A 20,293-nucleotide genomic window follows, 5' to 3' on the forward strand; every position below is an offset into this window, starting at 1 on the left:
GTTTCCGGCCAGTCTTCCTGCCAGAGTGGGGGTTAGAACCGGTGGGGGCCAGTTTGCTGGGTACAGCAAGTGGCCTGGGGAAGCTCACAGAGGCGGCATACCTTTGAAGCTTCCCCCTGCCCATCCTGTGGGAGGAGACCTAGCACCTCGCCCAGGATGTGCATTGTTGCAGGCCCAGGAGAGCGGGGGCTCTCCTACCCAGGGGTCCAGCAACATGTCTGCTGTGTGGCAGCCTAGGTAGCCGACCAGACGTGGATTGTAGGTTAGGTTTCAGGGGGCATCTCTAAGATGCACATCCAGATGAACAGCAAGTTCAAGGAATTCATTCGGCTCATCATGAACCAGGTGGTGCAGGCTTCACCAAACAAAGTTCATCCAAATGTTTTCCCTTCTGCCATGCTTGATAGGGAATCCAAACTCCTAGACACTATTGGATGCAGCGTTTTCTCCTCCACTAATCTTGCCCTGCCCTCTGAATACTGCCTGTCTGTTGGGCAAATTCTCCCATGCGTTGTCGGACTTGGTTCCTATGTTGTCTGACAAAGCTGCTTGTTCTTTCCCAGGCCATGCAGGACGACCATCATGCGGTGAAGTTTTCTATCCACTGTGGCCTTGATTCTACGGACTTCTTTGGTTGAGCTATTGTGACCAGCCATCCAACGATCTGCTTCAGTGCGCTCCAGTAGCTTTTCAAGGAAAGTCCAATCTGCCCTTATGGACATGCACTTTGACCGATCTCGCCTGTTTGGGTACAAGGCAAATTCGGCCCTGGATAGCTTTCGGGGCAGCAGAAGGCAGGGGATATATATAGATATACCCCTAGCTACACGATTGGATGGTATAGAGCTTTTCTCTTCTAGAGGATCCTCATCAATAGTCATAAGCACTGAATATTCCTGCCCATGTGCGTGGACCCTGGAAATAATAAAAATTATATATGAAAAACATATATATATATATATTACAAGACTGTATTTGCCAATAAATATAAAAACACAAGAGGGCAAGTAGCATTTGAACTGTTTTTTAGTGAGCAAAGTACTCATACATAGCAAACTGCAAATAAAGTAGACATTAGCCTACAAACTGCATTGTAAACCAATAGCCTAGAAAATGAAAGCATTTTCAACAAAAACTGGCACCATGTGTAAGGAAGTGGGTTTCTGTTTCAATAACCCCCCCATTTTTTGCCTGATAACTGATGCATTTTCCTTGTTGTGCCTTGGGCTCCTGCCAATCAGGTTCCCAGGGCCTGTGTTCCTTCCCTAAAAACTGCCTAACAGCCTAAACCCAATTGGCATCGCTGGTCACATGTCAGCCCCTGGTAAATGGTACCCTAGGTACCCAGGGCCTTGTGACCAGAGAAGGCCCCTAAAGGCAGCAGCACTTATTGTGCCACCCTTAGAGGCCCTGTACCCTGACACACACACACACACACTGCCTTTGCAGGCTGAGTGTCTTGGTGCAGAACAAAACAGTCGGCATGGCACACATGCCTGTGTGCCATGCCCACAACACACACTGCCCTGGCATACCTCAGTCACCCCTCTAGCTGGGTGCCCTATGCCAGTGGTGTGGGCACAGGTGCATGAGCCCTGTGCCCCTACATTACCCAGGTCCATTCTTGGGCCCTGTAAATGCAGTGCTGTCATTAAGAGTATATGGTGCTGTGAGGTCGTCAACATGAACTCCATAGCATCATGATGGCTACACTGAAGACTGACCAGTTTGGTATCAAACTTCTCAGCACAGTAAACCCACACTGATGCTAGTGTGGGATTTACTGTAAAATGCACAACAGAGGGCATCTTATAAATTCCCCCTGAACCTAGCCTACATTCCACGTCTTGTCTGAGGGGCTTCCTAGGCTGCCACACAGCAGAAATGTTGCTGGACCCCTGGGTAGAGAGCCATCTGCTCTCCTGGGTCTGCAACAATGCACATCCTGGGTGAGGTGCTAAGTCTCCTCCCCAGGATGGGCAGGGGAAGCTTAAAAGGCATTCCGCCTATGTGAGCTTCTCCAGACAACTTGCTGTACTCAGCAACTGGCCCCTACCAGTTCTGACCACCACTCTGGCGGGAAGACTGGCCGGAAACCCCATGAAAAATAAGGGGTGTGCCAGCCTCTGCCAACCCCGCCCCTCAGGTGGGGGGGAGGTGAAGCACATCTCCGGGCTCTCGCCATCTTGAAGATAGGAAGACCTGCCCAATCAGGACTAGGCTACTGCCCCCCTCCCACAGGAGAGTAGCAGGATAGGGGGTGTACCCACCCCAGGGCAGGGACTCATTGGTCCCTGCTCTTTACCTACCTGTAACGCCCCTAAATCTAGTATTTAGGGGCACCCTGAACCTTCCTTCCCGAGATTCCAGATTCCGAAACAGCAAAGAACAAGAAAGGACCTGCCGTGCAGCTGCTAACCAGAGGAAGACACCTACTGCTTTGGCCCCAGCCCTACCGGCCTGTCGACCCTCGAACCTGCTCCTGCTAAATCCTGGCACATCCTGTGGCCATCAACCTCACAAACCCCGGAGGACCTGGCTACCTTGTGAGCATCTGGGACTCCCACTGACCCCTGGCATCAGCCAGGGACCGCGAACCCTGCACACTCTGCACCCGCCAAGCCTGGCCTGTGCTGGAGTAGACCAAGACCCCGAGGATGTCCCCCCAGCGACTGTGACCCTGAATCCAGGACACAAGGACCCACCTCGACGCTCGTGACGACGCCTGCAACCTCAGAACCAGGGACCCTCCAACCGCGATCAACAGAGGGTAAGATTTCCCGACATCAAAAGGCACCACTGCGGCCCCCTGTGCCCAACTCCTGGGTACCTACCCATCCAACTACCCAACTTACCTCTCGAAGTGGTGGTCACGCATGAAGAATCTCCATCCTCATGCTTGCATCCTTTGTTCGTCCTTGAGCTTTTCCATTGCAATCCATTGAGCGTCCGACTGCTCAAAAGCACCCTCCACCCAGCCGCCCGAGTGGCCCTGGCAGTGCAACTTCTGCTCCTACCTACTTCCCCATTTGCCCTGAGCAAGTGACCAGGAACCCAGCTCCCACAGCTGGTCAGCAGCCACCAACCAAGGGCCCCCTGCCTCCCATAGGATAACATTGGGCCTAACTCACTCTGCACCCGGCTACCCCTGTGCCGTTGAGGGTGTAACAACTGTACTTACCTGACCCTGGGAGACCCCGGAGTCTATGCCCAGAACCTTAACTCTGCCAGTCTAGTACTTACCCAAAAACTGATAACTCACTTTTCTTCCATACGGTAACATCATCAATCGACAGCGAAATCATCGCCGACTAAGATGACGGGTCCTCCGTCGACGTCAACCCAGCGACGCTCGACGTCGTGAGACTTGTCTGTCGACGTCGAGGCACATCACTCCGTCGCCTCATCATCGGCCATCGACGTCGATCAGTCCAACGATCTTTGCCGTCGAGACCCAGGACATCTACTTCGGCGCAGAAGTCTCCATCGAAGTCAGGTCAAAGCACTTCGACGTCAATCCACCCTACTACATCATTGACGTCGAAACAGAAAACGCAGCTGTGATCGGTACAAGGATCTATGGCGTCGAGGCAGAAGTCTCCGTCACTGGCAGCTCAATGCCGGTTGACGTCAAGACAGCAGTCTTCTGAGAGGGGGCAGAGAGCGTCAAAACATGGCACTCCATCGGCGTCGGGGAGAAGTTCGACGTCGAGAGGACGTTCTAATGCAAGATCAAGTCAACGTTGAGGCATACGTCTCTGTTGAGACCACAGTCGGTGCACAGACGCTCTAGATCAACGTCAAGGCGCCCTTGCAGATACGCCCCACCTCCAGTGAGCCCATCATCGTCACCTTTAGGCTCCCGCAGTTCTCAACGAGGGTCAACGTCAAGATCCCCAGAGGTGGTTATTTCGACTTCCAGCAGCCCAGTGTCAGGGGGACACCAAGATTCAACAAACATCGCAAATCATCTCGAAGAGTGGCCAGCTATCGCAAAGGATCAGTGGGTGTTAGCTACGCTAAAGAATGGGTACTCTACGTTTTCGACACAGTCACCCCTCAATCCCTCCAGTTCCACCATCGTGTCACCAGTTAAAGCTCTTGCAGAGAGAAGTTGCTACCCTTCTCAGAAAGTCAGCCATCGAGAGGGTGCCAGTATCTCAAAGAGGGAAAGGGGTTTACTTAAGATACTTCTTGGTAAAGAAAAAGGACCAAAAGGCAGAATACAAACCCATTCTGGACTTGCGGACACTCTCAATCAAAAAGGAGAAGTTTCTCATGTTGGCTCTCCATCAAATATATCCACTTCTCAGGCAGGGGGATTGGATGTGTTAGCTGGATCTGCAAGATGCATACTTTCACGTCCCGATCAATCAGCATCACAGACAATACCTACGATTCCTGGTGGGATCCTCCCATTACCAGTTCAAAGTTCTGTCCTTCGGGTTGAAGTCAGCCCCCAGTGCTCACGAAGTGCATGGTGGTAGTGGCAGCTGCACTGCGTCGCAGGGGCATCTTCGTGTACCCGTACTTGGAAGACTGGCTGTTCAAAGGTCCTTCTCCAGACAGTGTGAGGAGTCATTTCTTGGACTCCCTCGAGCTGTGTCATCGGCTGGGCCTGCATGTGAATTTAGCCAAGTCAACTTCACAGCCAACGCAGAAAATACATTTTTTAGAGCTCTGCTAGACTCCGAGGTAGGAAAAGTGTTTCCTTCGGAGGAGAGAGTGTTCCCTCATACAGAAAAGCAAGCTGGTTCTACACAACAGAAAACTGCCTGTACGTCGGATTTCCTCCCTGCTAGGGTCGATGGCATCCTGCATCTTCCTGGCTCCCAATGCCACATTACAAATGCGTCCTCTTCAGCAGGATCTGGAGGACAAGTGGGACCAACAGACAGCTCGCTGGGACGAAAAGATAAGTCTATCGAACACTGCACGAGCTTCCATACCTTGGTGGATGAGAAAAGGAAATATGCAAGTCGGAATTCCTTTTAATCCATCTCTGCCTGCTCAGATGCTGATCACGGACGCCTCACTGCAGGGTTGGGGGGCCCACATGGGTACTCTCCAGACTCAAGGACTATGGTCTCCAAAAGAGCGATCCTACCACATCAACATGCTAGAGCTGAGAGCAATTCACATAGCCTTCAAAGCTTTCCTTCCCTCGATTCAGGCAAGCTCAGTATTAGTACAGACAGACAATACAACCACAATGTACTACCTGAACAAATGGGGGAACTCGCTCACGCATACTTTCACTGGAGGCTCAAACACTCTGACATTGGCTCCTGGCACGGAATCTGTCAGTCACAGCAGTCCACCTGCCGGGAGAACAGAACGTGAGAGCGGATGCTCTCAGTTGTCATTTCGAAGACAGAGAAGACTGGGTTCTCAACAACGAGGTCGTCTAGGACATCTTCCAGTCATGAGGTCGTCCCACCAGCGACCTCTTCGCGGACGACAAATTTGAAATGCCGAGACTTCGCCTTAAGGTTCTACTGACCAGGATCGAAAGGGAATGCCCTTTTGATAGACTGGTCAGGGGCATTTGTGTACGCCTTCCCACCTCTTCCGCTAATCCCGAAGGTGGTGACTAAGCTGTCTCATTCGTGCACGAGGATGATACTGATTGTCCCGTACTGGCTGAGACAATGGTGGTACCCGGACCTTCTGCACCGATCAGAATGCCCTCACAGGAAGCTGCCGTGCAGACCAGACCTGCTGTCCAAGATGAACTGGAGGATTCATCACCCCAACCTTCTCTCACTGAACTTGGCAGCATGGCTCCTGAGGTCCTCCAGTATGGCCACCTAGGACTACCGTAGGACACTGTCCATTTTGAAGGAAGCAAGAAGACCGTCCACGAGGCATTCATATGCATGCAAGTGGAAGCGGTTTTATGTGGTGTGTGCAAAACAATTGTAATCCAACCAAGGGTCAGGAAGAGGTCATCCTTCCTAACCTACTTTATCTGGCGAAAGCAGGGTTGAAGTTTTCTTCCATTAAGGTGCACTTAGCAGCGATAACGGCATATAGACGCTCACCTTCTCAACCTTCTTTTTCAGGTACAGACTTAAGGATTTCTTACAGGGTTTAAAGGATGTCTACCCTCCGGTTCGGCCTCCTTCACAACCTTGGGAGCTAAACCTGGTGCTATCAAAATTGATGGGTCCGCCTTTCGAACCCATACACAAAGCAACCTTGCAACATCTTGCTTGGAAGGCTGCTTTCTTGGTAGTGATCATGTCTGCTCGCAGAGTGAGCGAAATACAGGCTCTGCTCTAAAGAACCTTATACAGTTTTCCATCTTAATAGGGTCGTGTTGAGAACACATCCCTCTTTCCTTCCTAAGGTGGTGTCAGATTTTCATGTAAATCAGACCATCTCTCTACACCTTTTTTCCCAATCCCGCCACTCCAACTGAGAGGGCCTTACATTCTCTGGACCTGAAAAGGGTTTTAAAATTCTATCTGAATAGGTCCAGATCTATAAGAAAATCTGATCAACTATTTAACTATGGGTCGATCAGAACTGGCTTTGCAACTTTAAAGCGGTCCATCTCCAGATGGATAGTTTCATGTATCAAACTTGCTTATCAATTAGCGCAGAAGCCCCTTGGGTTTACTCCCAAAGCGCGCACTACCAGAGGAAAAGCGGCTACTACTGCTTTTCTTCATAACGTGCCCATGTCTGAAATTTGTAAGGCGGCAACTTGGAGGTCTGTCCATACATTTACGAGGCACTACTGTCTGGATTCAGACACCAGAACATACACCCAAGTAGGCCTGGCCTCCTTGAGGAATCTGTTCAACAGCTGATTTCGGTTGTTAATATATGTTGGGTCGTTTTTACTCTCATTTGCCTGCAGGTGGTTGATGGGCTTGCTATTCTATATAGTGCTTGTGACTATTGATGAGGATCCCCTGGAAGAGAAGGATAAGTTACTTACCTGTAATCCTAGATCTCTTCCAGGGGTATCCTCATCAAAGTCATAAGCAACCTACCCGCCTCCCCAGGCAAATTAGATTCTTTTCTGAAGTGTTAGGGGATATCTTTGTGCCCTGGCCTTCAGGGTTATGCAAAGAACTGACCTAACTGTCACCCCTGAGGCATGATGGGAAGCTAGGGGTCATGGCTGCCTTAAAGGCAGGGTGCCAGTTTTTGTTTAACATGTTCATTTTCTATGCTATTGGTTTACAATGCAGCTTGTAGGCTAATAATGTCTACGTATGAGTACTTTGCTCATTCAAAAACAGTTCAAGTGCTATTTGCCCTCCTGTGTGTGTGTGTATATGTGTGTATATGTATATGTATATGTATATGTGTGTATATATATATATATATATATATATATATATATATATATATATATATATATATATATATATATATATATATATATATATATAGTCTGTTTAATTACATTGTTTAGCCTCCCAGATTGGAGCTGCATTGATATGAGAAAAAAATGTTTGTGTATATATGTGTGTGTATATGTATGTGTGCATATATATATATATATATATATATATATATATGTGTGTATGTATATATGTTTTTCATATATAATTTTTATTATTTGCGGGCTCCCCGCACATGGGCGGGAATATTCAGTGCTAATGACTTTGAGGATACCCCTGGAAGAGCACTAGGATTACAGGTAAGTAACTTATCCAACATGGTAATGCATATGCTACACAGACTAAGATTTTAATTCAACTTGGAGAATTCCTCCCCAATACTGTAGAAAATACATTTTTAGTAGCAAGACTAAATTCCAAGTATGTCAAAGCATTCCCCACTACAAAAGAGATTCTGGCATTGGCAGAGCAAATTCACCTACATGAAGGGTTTCTGACAGTGAGGATTGTTGGAAAGCTGATGTGCAGTATGCCCTCATGTGCCCTATTAATTCCGAATGCTAGACTCTGCGTGAGACCATCCCAAGAATGGATGCAGAACCAATGGTCCCAGGCAACTGATAGTTGGGAATTGTCTGGAGGTTGTTACTCGGACGGAAGAAAATAGCATGGTGGAACGTAAGCAGTATAAGCAGTTAGCATGTTCTTCATAAAGCTAACTCTTAGTGACCATCCCCACAGATGGCATCTCCGTATGGGACGGGAGCATACAAGGGGGACGTGAGTATCAGCCCTGTGAAACCCAAGGGAATCTGTACAGAACATAAATGGGTTGGAACAGAAGGCAGTTTTCCTTGCACTAACAGCTTTTCAGGCTCAAGTAAAGGGGAAGACGGTACAAATTCAGACAGACAATACAACTGCAATGCTTCTCAAAAAGTTAGAGGGTAGAAGGTAATATATCCTATCCAAGTTAGCCCAAGTCATTTGTAAATGTGCCATCCAGAGAGACACAACTGTAATCGCAATACACCTTCCAGGTATACAAAATATGAAGGTGGATAGACTAAGTAGACTAACAGGCATCTTCTCCAAATCGAAAATTAAACTAATATTGAACAAGCTTTTCAGGAATGGAGCACAACAGAATAAGACCGGTTTGCAACTCTAGAAAACACAAAGCCAAAAATCTGTGCACTCCCATCACCTGTCCTAGGGCAATGTTGTATCTATAGACTCGTCAGAAATTTGCATACATATTTCCCCCAATACCACTAGTCCTTATCAAGTGCAAGCAGTCACCTATGACATTAATCTTAGGAGCACCGCAATGGGCAGAGCAACCATGGTTCTTGGAACTGATGGCGATTGATAAATAAGGCTACAGGCCGGTCTCACAAAATCTATCAATGCAAAGGGGGCAGGCCTGCCACCTGGATGCAGTCACCCTCGGTATAGCAGCCTTTCTCCTGAAAATGTGCATTTTGGCCATCTGGCACTCGCATAGAACACCATGGAAGTCCTGAGGGAAGCCTGAAGACCAAGCACAAGAAAATGCCATGCTGCAAGGTGTAGATTTGTTCACTGGTTTAACAAGGAAGGCCTCGAGGACAGTAAAACACATGACACAATTATCACTTGCTACCTAACAGACCTACTAAATGAGCATCTCGCATAGCTTAAGGACCATCTTTTCAAAACACTAGTCATTTGGAGCTTTCAAGGGGTGCATAGAGGTTAGCATGCACAGATGACCACCCCATGTGGAACCTAAAATTGGTGCGGACACAATTAATGAAGGAACCCTTTGACCCAGTGCACAAAGCAAGACCACAACACTAAAAAACAGCAGTTTGAATAGCAATCACATTGCTATGCAGGGTCAGTGCGCTACACGCACTCACAATGCAGGAACTTTACTTGTAAATCCACAAATTTGTCATGCAACCAAACCCACAGTTCCTTCCCAAAATCATCTCTCTGGGGGTAAGGGGGGGGGGGGGGGGGGCGCGCAATGTGTTAATAATACCATGAAGCTGTCAGGATTCTTCCAGCAGCCAAAGATACATGCGTAAAGTGGTCTCCACACACTAGACGTCCGTTGGGCAGTCATTGTAGGAAGGTGGATTTCTGCTGCAGCCCCCTCTCCCCCTTACACACACACTTTTTTCCTGATTTCCGATTCACTTTGACAGGCCCTTGGTCCCTGCCAATTAGGTCCCCAAGGCCTGTGTACTGCCTCAAAACTGTAACACTTGTACTCCCAATTGGCACCTCTCTGGCCACATGTAAGTCCCTTGTAAAAGGTACCAAGGGTACTGTGACCAGGGAAGTCCTTTTAAGAGCTGCAGCACATATTGTGCCACCCTTAGAGGTCCTTTACCTTAAACCCCCCCCCCCCCCCCCCCCCCCCCATTGCAGGCTGCGTGCTTTGGTGCAGAGAAAGTGAAGAGTCGACATGGCACAACTGTGTGCCATGCCTGCAACCCACTGCCTATGGTGTAGGTAAGACACCCCTCAAGCTGGGTGCGCTATATCACTGGTGAGGGTACATTTGAATGAGCACTCTACCCCTACAGTGTCTAAGTCCATTCTTAGACGTAAGTGCAGTAAAGCCATAAAAGAGTATATGATCTGAGAATTTGTCATTCCGAACTCTACAGCACAAGAATAGCTTTACTGAATTCTGTGAAGTTTGGTAGCAAACTTCTCAAACCCACACTGATGCCAGTGTGTGATTTATTATACAATGCACTCTTAGAGATACCCCCTGAAAAACAACCATCCGCTGGCGGGTTCCCTGACTGGTAAACACCAGCTTGCCACCATGAGCTATGTTTCTGTACCCCTGGGTGGGAGCCTTCGCCTCCTGGGCCCAGAAACAAAGCCTTTCCTGGGCAGAGGTGTTCACACCTCCCCCAGGTTAGGAAGAGCCATCTGTGGCAGGGGAGCTTCAAAGGCCTTGCTGCCTTCGCAAATCGACCCCCAGCCTCTCCTGCTATCAGGAGCATGCCCCCTTCCTGCCTCACCTCCTTTTCGGCGGGAAGACACAGGAAAAATTAGAACAGCCCAGAAGGTGTGCCCACCTCTGCCAACCGCACCCTTCAGGTGGCTGAGGCCAGGTGAAGCTCACTTCAGTTCCCGCCATCTTGCGGATGGCAGGCACTCTCCAAACAGGGTTAGGGATTGTGCCCACTCACAAGTGGGGTGAGCACACCAAGGGTGTAGTTACCCTAAGGTCAGTAGTCCATTGGCTACTGACCTTGAGACCCCTAAAACGCCTCCCTAAATACAGTATTTAGGGGGAAGCCCTGAACCCAGAAGGCAGTCTTGCAACCTACGAAATACAAAAGCCTGTCTGCAGTTTCCAGAGATCCTGTGCCAAAAGTTGCCTTGTCTTGCAGAGGACAACCTCCAGAACCCCTGGGAAGACTGGCAGCCTTCAACAAAAATCAGATTTTCTGTGGACAGCAGCTCTGTTCAAAAGAATTTCCAATGAAAGACTCCAAGACTCCAAGCATGCTGAAGACAAAGAAATCAGACGCCTGGAACCACCACTGCACCAGTCGCCTATAGCCCTAGTCAGTGTCCCACAGGTCCTGGCGAGGTCCGCCAGCGCTCCAGAGCCTGTGTCCACCGTGGGTGGACCCCTCCAGGACTCCTCAACAATGTCTCCGCACGGAGATCCCCCCCCCCCCCCTCCCAACCGCCAGTGGCCTAGTAAAGTTTAATCTAACCTCAAAGGGCACCCCTGCATCCAACCGCCTTGTGCCCGGGAGAGGAGGACCTGAGGTGCACCTACATCCCGGAGCCCTCCAACTTACCTGCCCAGCTGTTTCCTCCCGGAAGACTTCCTGGACCAAGCCTGCAGCCAAAACCGGCAAATCCCGTTGAAAACAGGGCACCAGATGCCTAATCTGCACCCGGCCACCCCTGTGCCGCTGTGGGTACACCTTATGTGCTAACTCTGATCATCTTTTGCTCTGAGCTTAACCCTAGGAGCTCTGCTTCCTAAACCCTGTGGCTTGCCCGAGAGCAGCCACCAACCCACAGCCCCCTAGCCCCACAGGCTAACATTGGGCCTCTGCACCTGGCCGCCCTAGTGCTGTGGGGGGTGCTCTTTGAGTGCACCTTTGTTCAAACTCCAGTAACTCAACCACAGAGACAGATTACTTAACCTGCCAACCGATAACCTCATTTTCCTACATAGGATTGCATTGACTATTTTACTCTGAACAAATTCCAAGTGTTGAGTTGTTTGTATGGAAACTTAAGCAACTGTTTTTTTTAATACAAAACTGTTTTGCTTACCTCTGTCCATACATTTTCCAGTGTGATATCTCTGCATACCACACTGAGTAGAAAAAGTATTCTAAAGAGTAATCTGCAAAGTAATCACAAACTAATTACAAATACATATTGTCTGGCTGTTTTACTAACCTGTAACTGCCAATTTCATCCAGCTTGCTTGTTTTGAACAACCTGTCTTGAAAAGTACAATTGTACCTACCCGTGCTAAGTCCTGCTTGATTCTAAAAAAAAAAAAAAAAATTATATATATATTCTTGATACCAACAATTGGTCTGAGTTCAGTCTTTGAGTGTGTACATTAAATAATTAACACTACCCCCTGATAAAGCCTTACTGCTCACCCACACTATCACAAATAGCGAGTAAGGTATTATCTACTTTTACCTCTCTAAACCTTTGGGGATCCACTGTGTTTGGTATAGTATATACAGAGCCAGCTTTCTACAGTCATGAACTTCCTGGACCAGATAAATCGGGAAAGGAAGCAGATTGTTTTCTTTGCACCAGCAGGCAGGGGCTCACCAGTGTTACCATTGCACAATGGTAGTACAGACCATTCAGACGTGCTTCCTAACAGCAGGGCATGGCTTGAAGAGAAACCTAGAGCACACTCCAAGGAAAAAGGGGGCAACCCTCGCCCTTAAAGCTGATGTGTCTATTCACAACGTATGTACGGCAGCCACTTGGTTGTCCATACACACCTTCATAAAACACTACTGTTTGCGTTTAAGTCAACAGAGGTGCAGGAGGGACAAAAAGTATTAAAGCACCTGTTAGCAAGCACAAGCTTATGTCAACCCAGACTCAGTAGTCTGGTAAAATTAATTCCTCAGTATAGCATATTTTGGAAAATAGGGTTCAGCGTATCAAATGATTGTGTGGTGTCCTGGGGGACTGATTGCAATGTAATGAAGCACAAATGGAATGTAAAACCCACACTTAATTGAATTGTCACCTTTCTTTTACAGTTACCAGACCTGATCCCACAGCTTGGAACATTATACCAGTTAATGGAAAACAGAATTAAAATGTTGCAGAAGCTCTCCCGGTTTCATGGGAAACTGTTTCTTCTAATTACGCAGGTGAGCACACCTTTTATTCTTTCAAGTTAAGCTCTCTTATTGTGTCCCTCTGCAAAGTGAGTTGTGAGATTTGAAGACGAAGGAGAATAATTGATGATATTTGGATTCTCTCTGGAGATTAATTAAACAAATTCCACTTTATCGATTTCAAAATATTTGATGCAGTCGAGTGCTCTGTTGACAGTATCAGATGTTACTGATATGTCTGAAGAGTAGACTTAGCACAAGCCTAACCAGATTTTTTTAGATTGACAATACAGCCTATTCTTTGTGCCATCAAATTGGTTGTGTTCGAGGCATATGAGCTGCAGATTATACACTTTTGCATAGATCGCCATCTGGTGTTGGGCCCGGATGTTTGCAGTTTGTTTTTCTTCTTGGACAGTCTTTGGAAGTCACGAGTTCGGTGACTCCTCCTTCGGTCGGTACTGCGCATGGGCTTCGGCTCCAGCCTCAGATTGTTTTTTTCCGCCATCGGGCTCGGATGTAATACTTCGTGCTCCGGCTTCGAACCCCTCCAGTTCGACCTTCGATGAAAAATCCTCGTCCATCGAGATTCTTTAGACGGAATCGACTTCATCTCTCTCTTCGGCACTTCCTCGATTCCAGGCAGCGGCCTTCGGGCCTACTTCGACTCCGGTCTCGGCCGATGGAAAGGACTCCCTTCAAGAAGTGCCCAAAATGTGGGTCTAAATTTCCCCACACCGACCTCCATCAGGTGTGCAACCTCTGCCTCTCTCCCGAACACGAGGCCCGAGACTGCCCCGCCTGCAAGTCTTTTCGATCGAAAAAGACTATTCGGGATCGACTAGCTCGACGCACCATGGCGCACTTATCGACCTCGGCTCCACCTGACATCTTCGGAGAACACACCGGAGCATCGGGACAGCTGCACGCCGAGCGGGAGGAAGATGTCGTCAGCGCTTCCGAGGCCGACGACTCCGACGTGGAGGAGATCACACCGGCGCAGAGGGTCGTGAGTACTCTACCCCCTCCCGCGCCCATTCCGAAAGAGACTCCAGTTACCCCTTCGCCTCCAGGCCTAGGGAAAGCCAAGCATACTGCTTCCATCACCCCACCTTCGGGCCCGGTGAAAAAGCATCACGTCTCCTGGCGGCTCGGGCTCGAGCCAGCCTCCTAGTGGCGCCGACAAACATTCTTCGGCGCCGAAGAAAACAAGTTCCGTTCCGATGCCATCGTGTCGAAACCTGGGCTCTCGGTGCCGACCAAACACAAATCCCTCGGCACCGACGCTTCCGTGTCGAAGCCTGCCTCGGCGCCGACCAAAAGATCAGACACCCCGAGAAAGCACGGCGCGGATAAACCGACGGAGCCTTCGGTTCCGAAAACATCGGCACCGAGGGAGGAATCGGTGCCGGAGGAGCTTTTCACACCAGATCCTCTTCAAAAGACTTTAACTAAGGATCCCAGGACTGGACATTTAACTTTGTCTTCCAAGAAAAGACTTTTGGACAAGCCAACTCCTCCTCCACCACCAAAACGGAAGGACTCTGCCACATCCCCCTTCAGAGTACCCTCCCCACCGCCTTCAACTCCTCCTCTTCCTCCTCCCCCTCCTCCCCCTCCATCTCCGCCCCCACCTTCTCCACCTTTGCCTTATCGGTCCCCAACACCGTCTCCGGACCCTGATGACCACGGAGATCCATTCTATGATCCCACAGATGCCCCGCAGGACCCCACTCCTCCGGGAACACCTGACCCATGGGAGGATTATCACAATCCAGATATCCCAGATGTGCCTCAGGATGATCTCTATCCATCCAGGCTGTCTCCACCAGAGGACTCCCTGGGGTTCCACCACCTCTTACAACGGGCGGCACATTACCATGGGGTGGAATTACATAGTGATCCAGTGGAGGAAGACTTCCTACTTGACACATTTGACATAGCAGATAAATCCACCGCTATATTACCCATGCTTAAAGGGGTGACCAAGCATGCCACAGAGGTTTTCAAAGACCCCGTTAGAGCTAGGGTCTTGAACCCCAGAATAGAAAAGAAGTACAAGGCAGCCCCCACCGATCCTGTCTATATTAAAGGACCTGCGCCCCTAGACTCACTAGTGGTTTCCACAGCTAGGAAGCGCTCCAACTCTGTCATCTGGTGAGGCTCCACCACCTGATAAGGAGTCCAAGCTTTTAGATGCGTCAGGCAAACGCACTGCCTCGCAGGCTGCCAATATGTGGCGCATCGCCAACACGCAGGCGCTGCTAGCAAGGTACGATAGAGCACACTATGATGAGCTGGAGGCTCTCATGCAGCATCTCCCGGAGAAATATAAGAATAAAGCTCATGAGCTAATACAAGAGGGAAAGATTATTACAAACACCTCTATTAAATGTGCACTTGACTCAGCAGACACGGCGTCCAGGGCTATAAACACTAGTGTCCTGCTTCGCCGTCACGCCTGGCTCAGAATTTCAGGCTTTAAACCAGAGGTCCAAGCATCTATCTTAAACCACCCTTTTGACCAACAACACTTATTTGGCCCAAAAGTAGACGAAGCCCTGGAAAAAATGAAGAAGGATACAGACACGGCGAAGTCTATGGGAGCCCTGCAATCACAAACCCCTAGACGTTCCTTTCGCCGTTCCTCCATTCGAGGCTCTGGCAGAGGTTACTCTTCGATAGCGCCTCCACTTCCTACAAGTCCCCTCCTCAAAATACCTTCTCAAAGGGCTACCAAAGAGGTGGTTATCGAGGAAACAATAAAGGCAGGGGCAAAACCAACACCGCCCGTTCTGCCACACCGCCCACACAATGACTTTCCCCCGCACCCCCCAGACCATTCCACTCCGGTCGGGGGCAGACTACAAGACTTCCTTCAAACCTGGGAGGCCATAACATCAGACAAATGGGTAACCCAAATTATTCGGTCAGGGTACTGTCTCGAACTAACTTCTACCCCCCCCCCCCCCCCCAATATTCCACCCAGACACCGTGCGATGTCACAAGAACATACCACACTTCTGCAAAAACACGCGATAGAGCAGGTACCCGTCGATCAGCAAAATCTACTCTCTGTACTTTCTCATACCGAAGAAAGACGAGACCCTACGGCCCATTCTAGACCTCCGGCCTCTAAATGCATACATCCATTCAGACCATTTTCATATGGTAACTCTTCAGCAAGTTCTCCCACTCCTCCGTCAGGGCGACTTTCTCACTACACTGGACCTGAAAGACGCATACTTTCATATCCCAATACACCCTGCTCACAGAAAGTACCTCCGATTTGTGGTAAACGGCCAACATTATCAGTTCAAGGTTCTCCCCTTCGGGGTCACAACCGCACCACGGGTGTTTACCAAATGCCTGGCAGTAGTGGCAGCACACCTCCGAAGACAAAACATTCATGTCTTCCCCTACCTGGACGACTGGCTCATAAAAGCCGCGTCCTACCACCAGTGTGTACAAAATACAAACACTACCGTACAACTACTCCACCAGCTAGGCTTTACGGTAAATCACCAAAAGTCCCACTTGATACCGTCTCGCACAAAGCAATACTTCGGTGCCACTATAGACACCTCAAAAGCTATGGCCTATCCCAACTCAGCCAGGATCGCAAGCATGCAAGCCCTGCGCCAAAAGTTCCTTCTTCAGCACTCTCTACCAGCAAGAGTGTTCATGAAACTAATAGGGATGATGGCGTCTTGCATTTTCATAGTGCCTCATGCAAGACTTCACATGCGTCCACTCCAAGAGTGCTTAGCACGCCAGTGGAACCAGGCCCAGGGTCAGCTGACGGATCTGGTGTTGGTGGACGGCCGCACTCATCGATCTCTGCAGTGGTGGAACACCACAAACCTTTCCAAAGGGCGACCGTTCCTGGACCCGGTTCCTCAGGTGATTCTAACAACGGACTCATCGCTCTCCGGCTGGGGAGCGCATCTATTACACCTCACAGTGCAAGGGCTATGGACGCCACAACAGAGGTTACTCCACATCAACCATCTGGAGTTATTGGCGATCTTTCTAGCCCTGAAATAGTTTCAGAAACAAATTTCAGCCAAAGCAGTCCTAATTCGCACAGACAATGACTGCAATGTATTATATTCAAAAACAGGGGGGGGCACTCTCCCCAGCTCTCCCGCTTAGCACAGAGCATATGGAGATGGGCAATTCCACAAAAAATCTTTCTCCTGGCACAACACGTCCCAGGCATACAAAACACCATGGCAGATCTGCTCAGCAGACAAACGCAGCAAATGCACGAAGGGGAACTGCATCCACAAGTTCTTCACCCATTCTTCCACAAGTGGGGGCATCCTCAGATAGACCACTTCGCCACCCACGAAAACAAAAAATGCCCAAGCTTCGCCGCCAGATACCCACACCCATTGTCCAAAGGCAATGCGATATGGATGAACTGGTCAGGCAAATTTGCATACGCCTTTCCACCTCTCCCGCTAATTCCATTAGTGGTAAGGAAGCTACAACAGCACTCCCTCACACTCATTCTGGTAGCTCCGACATGGGCCAGGCAGCCGTGGTACACCACACTACTACAGCTATCGGTGGTACCACATCAAAAACTGCACCTGTCCCCATGCCTCCTAACCCAGAACCATGGAGAAATCAGGCACCCGGACCCAGCTCAGCTCAACCTTGCGATCTGGCTCCTAAAATCTTAGAATTTGGATACCTTAATCTTCCCCCTGATTGCATGAACATTATCAAGGAAGCCAGACGTCCTACCGCTCGAGCATGCTATGCCGCAAAGTGGAAGAGATTTGTTGTTTAATGCCGTAACAATACAATCAACCCTTTAGATGCATCCATACAGCACATCATATGCTATCTGCTCCATCTTCAAAGGTGTAACCTGGCATATTCATCCATACGTCTACACCTAGCAGCAATTGCTGCTTACCTACAAAACAGACAGCATTTATCACTGTTCAGAGTGCCTGCTATTAAAGCCTTTATGGAAGGCCTTAAACGAGCCCCTTATGGAATCTAAACGTAGTTCTTACAAGGCTAATGGGTCCGCCTTTCGAACCAATGCATAAATGTGAGCTACAGTTCCTCACTTGGAATACAGCTTTCCTCGTATCTATCACTTCCCTTAGAAGGGTTAGTGAGATACGAGCGTTCACTATACAAGAACCCTTTTTACAGATACATCACAGCAAGGTGATACTTCGCACAAATCCAAAATTTCTGCCAAAGGTCATTTCCCCCTTCCATCTTAATCAATCTGTGGAATTACCGGTGTTTTTCTCGCAACCTCAATCTGTTGCGGAAAGGGCTCTACATACACTTGATGTTAAAAGGGCTTTACTGTACTACATACAAAGAACGCAACCTTTCAGAAAGACTAAACAGTTTGTCTCCTTCTCACCACCGCATAAAGGCAACCCCATCTCTAAATCAGGGATAGCTAGGTGGATTGTAAAGTGCATACAAATTTGCTATCACAAAGCAAAAAGAACATTATCTGTTCCACCTAAAGCCCACTCTACAAGAAAGTTAGGGGCTTATATGGCTTTTCTAGGGAACATACCCTTAGATGACATCTGCAAAGCAGCCACATGGTCAACACCGCACACCTTCACAAAACATTACTGTGTAGACGTGCACTCCAAACAAGCTAGTGTGGGCCAGGCTGTACTAAAGACACTATTTCAAACCACTGCAAGGGATACCGGTGGTCGCCGCTAGGGCTGGGTACTGCTATATAATCTATGCAAAAGTGTATAATCTGCAGCTCATATGCCTCGAACGGAATATGCTACTTACCAGTATGCATCTGTTCTTGGCATGTAGAGCTGCAGATCTATACACGCCCACCCGCCTACCTGTATCCTTGCCAGTCTATCTTATTTAGATACAACACACATGGGTTTCTTACTATTATCACTACGCTCCATCTTTTCCCTGCTGGCGAAAAACAATCTGAGGATGGAGCCGAAGCCCATGCGCAGTACGGACCGAAGGAGGAGTCACCGAACTCGTGACTTCCAAAGACTGTCCAAGGAGAAAAACAAACTGCAAACATCCGGGCCCAACACCAGATGGCGATCTATGCAAAAGTGTATAGATCTGCAGCTCTACATGCCAAGAACAGATGCATACTGGTAAGTAGCATATTCCTTATGATGTGCTTCTGTAATTGGATGTAACCTGCTTAGCCAAGCACTTTTAGAGTAATGGTGTTTAAGGTTTATCTGTGGTAATTTCCTCCTTTGGGTTTGAAAGTCGGGGGTTTTTCAGTAGCGGTATGTTACCTGTCATAAAATTTCTGCTTATTTTCTGCTTTCCGAACGAGTTTTCAAAATGGTCTAACCCGAAGCACGTTGCTCCATCCCGATTGTGAAAAAGGATTCAAAGCATTAATGCACTTCTTAATTTGAGTATTTGAACATTTGCAATAGCTTTTCACCTTGTTCTCCAAAGAGAGATGAATACCTGGTACTGTTGTGTGAGAAAGTGCCCTCTTTTTTGCATGGTATGCCCCCACTTTTTGCTGAATTGCTGATGTATTTTGAGTGTGCCCTGGGCTCCTGCCAATCAGGTACCCAGGGCCTGTGTTCCTTCCCTAAAACTGCATTGAAGCCTAAACCCAATTGGCATCTCTGGCCACATGTCAGCCACTGGTAAATGGTACCATAGGTACCCAGGGCACTGTGACCTGAGAAGGGCCCTAGGGGCTGCAGCACTTTTTGTGCCACCATTAGAGGCTCTGTACCCTGACACACACACTGCCTTTTGCAGGCTGAGTGTCGGGGTGCAGAACAAAACAGACATGGCACACATCCCTGTGTGCAATGCCCACAAACCACTGCCCTGGCATACATCAGTCACCCCTCTAGCTGGGTGCCCTATGCCAGTGGTAAGGGTACAGGTGCATGAGCCCTGTACCCCTACAGTGCCCAGGTCCATTCCTGGGCCCTGCAATTGCAGTGCTGCCATTAAGAGTATATGATGCTGGGAGGTTGTCATTACGAACTCCACAGCACCATGATGCACTGAAGACTCGAAGTTTGGTATCAAACTTCTCAGCACATTAAACCCACACTGATGCCAGTGTGGGATTTAATGTAAAATGCACGACAGAGGGCATCTTAGAGATGCCCTCTGAAAAAGGACCAACTATCAGTGACCTGACTGAGTGGCTGCGCAGGCTGCCACCACCAGACATGTTTCTGGACCACTGGGTCGAGAGCCTGCTGCTCTCAGGGGCTTGAAACAATGCACATCCTGGGACGAGGTGCCAAGCCTCCTCCCCCAGGATGGGCAGGGTTCACGAAGGAGAAACTTCAAAGGCATGCCGCCTTTGTGAGCCTCTCCAGACCATTTGCTGCTTTCAGCAACTGGTCCCCACTGGTTCTACCCCCCACTTTCGGTGGAAGAACCGGCGGGAAAATCAAGTGAGGAAGAGAGGTGTGCCCACCTCTGCCAACTCCACCCCTAAGGTGGGGGAGGCGAGGTGAAGTACAACCTAGAGTCCCCGCCATCTTGAGGATGGGGGACCCAGCCAACCAGGGACAGGCTCCTGCCCCCCTTCCACTG

At 49.0% G+C, this 20,293-nt stretch overlaps 1 protein-coding gene across 1 annotated transcript in view; it reads left to right on the plus strand.

Annotated features, from left to right (window-relative positions):
* Positions 1 to 20,293, plus strand: part of WDR43 (WD repeat domain 43) — a 366,881-nt gene that overhangs the window by 308,167 nt on the left and 38,421 nt on the right. Inside the window, exon 15 of the mRNA XM_085610376.1 lies at positions 12,641 to 12,754. Within this exon, the coding sequence (XP_085466502.1) occupies positions 12,641 to 12,754 (114 nt within the window). The remainder of the gene's footprint in view (positions 1 to 12,640; positions 12,755 to 20,293) is intronic.

This window comes from Triturus cristatus, chromosome 6, assembly GCF_964204655.1.
Source record: "Triturus cristatus chromosome 6, aTriCri1.1, whole genome shotgun sequence".
NCBI lineage: Eukaryota > Metazoa > Chordata > Amphibia > Caudata > Salamandridae > Triturus > Triturus cristatus.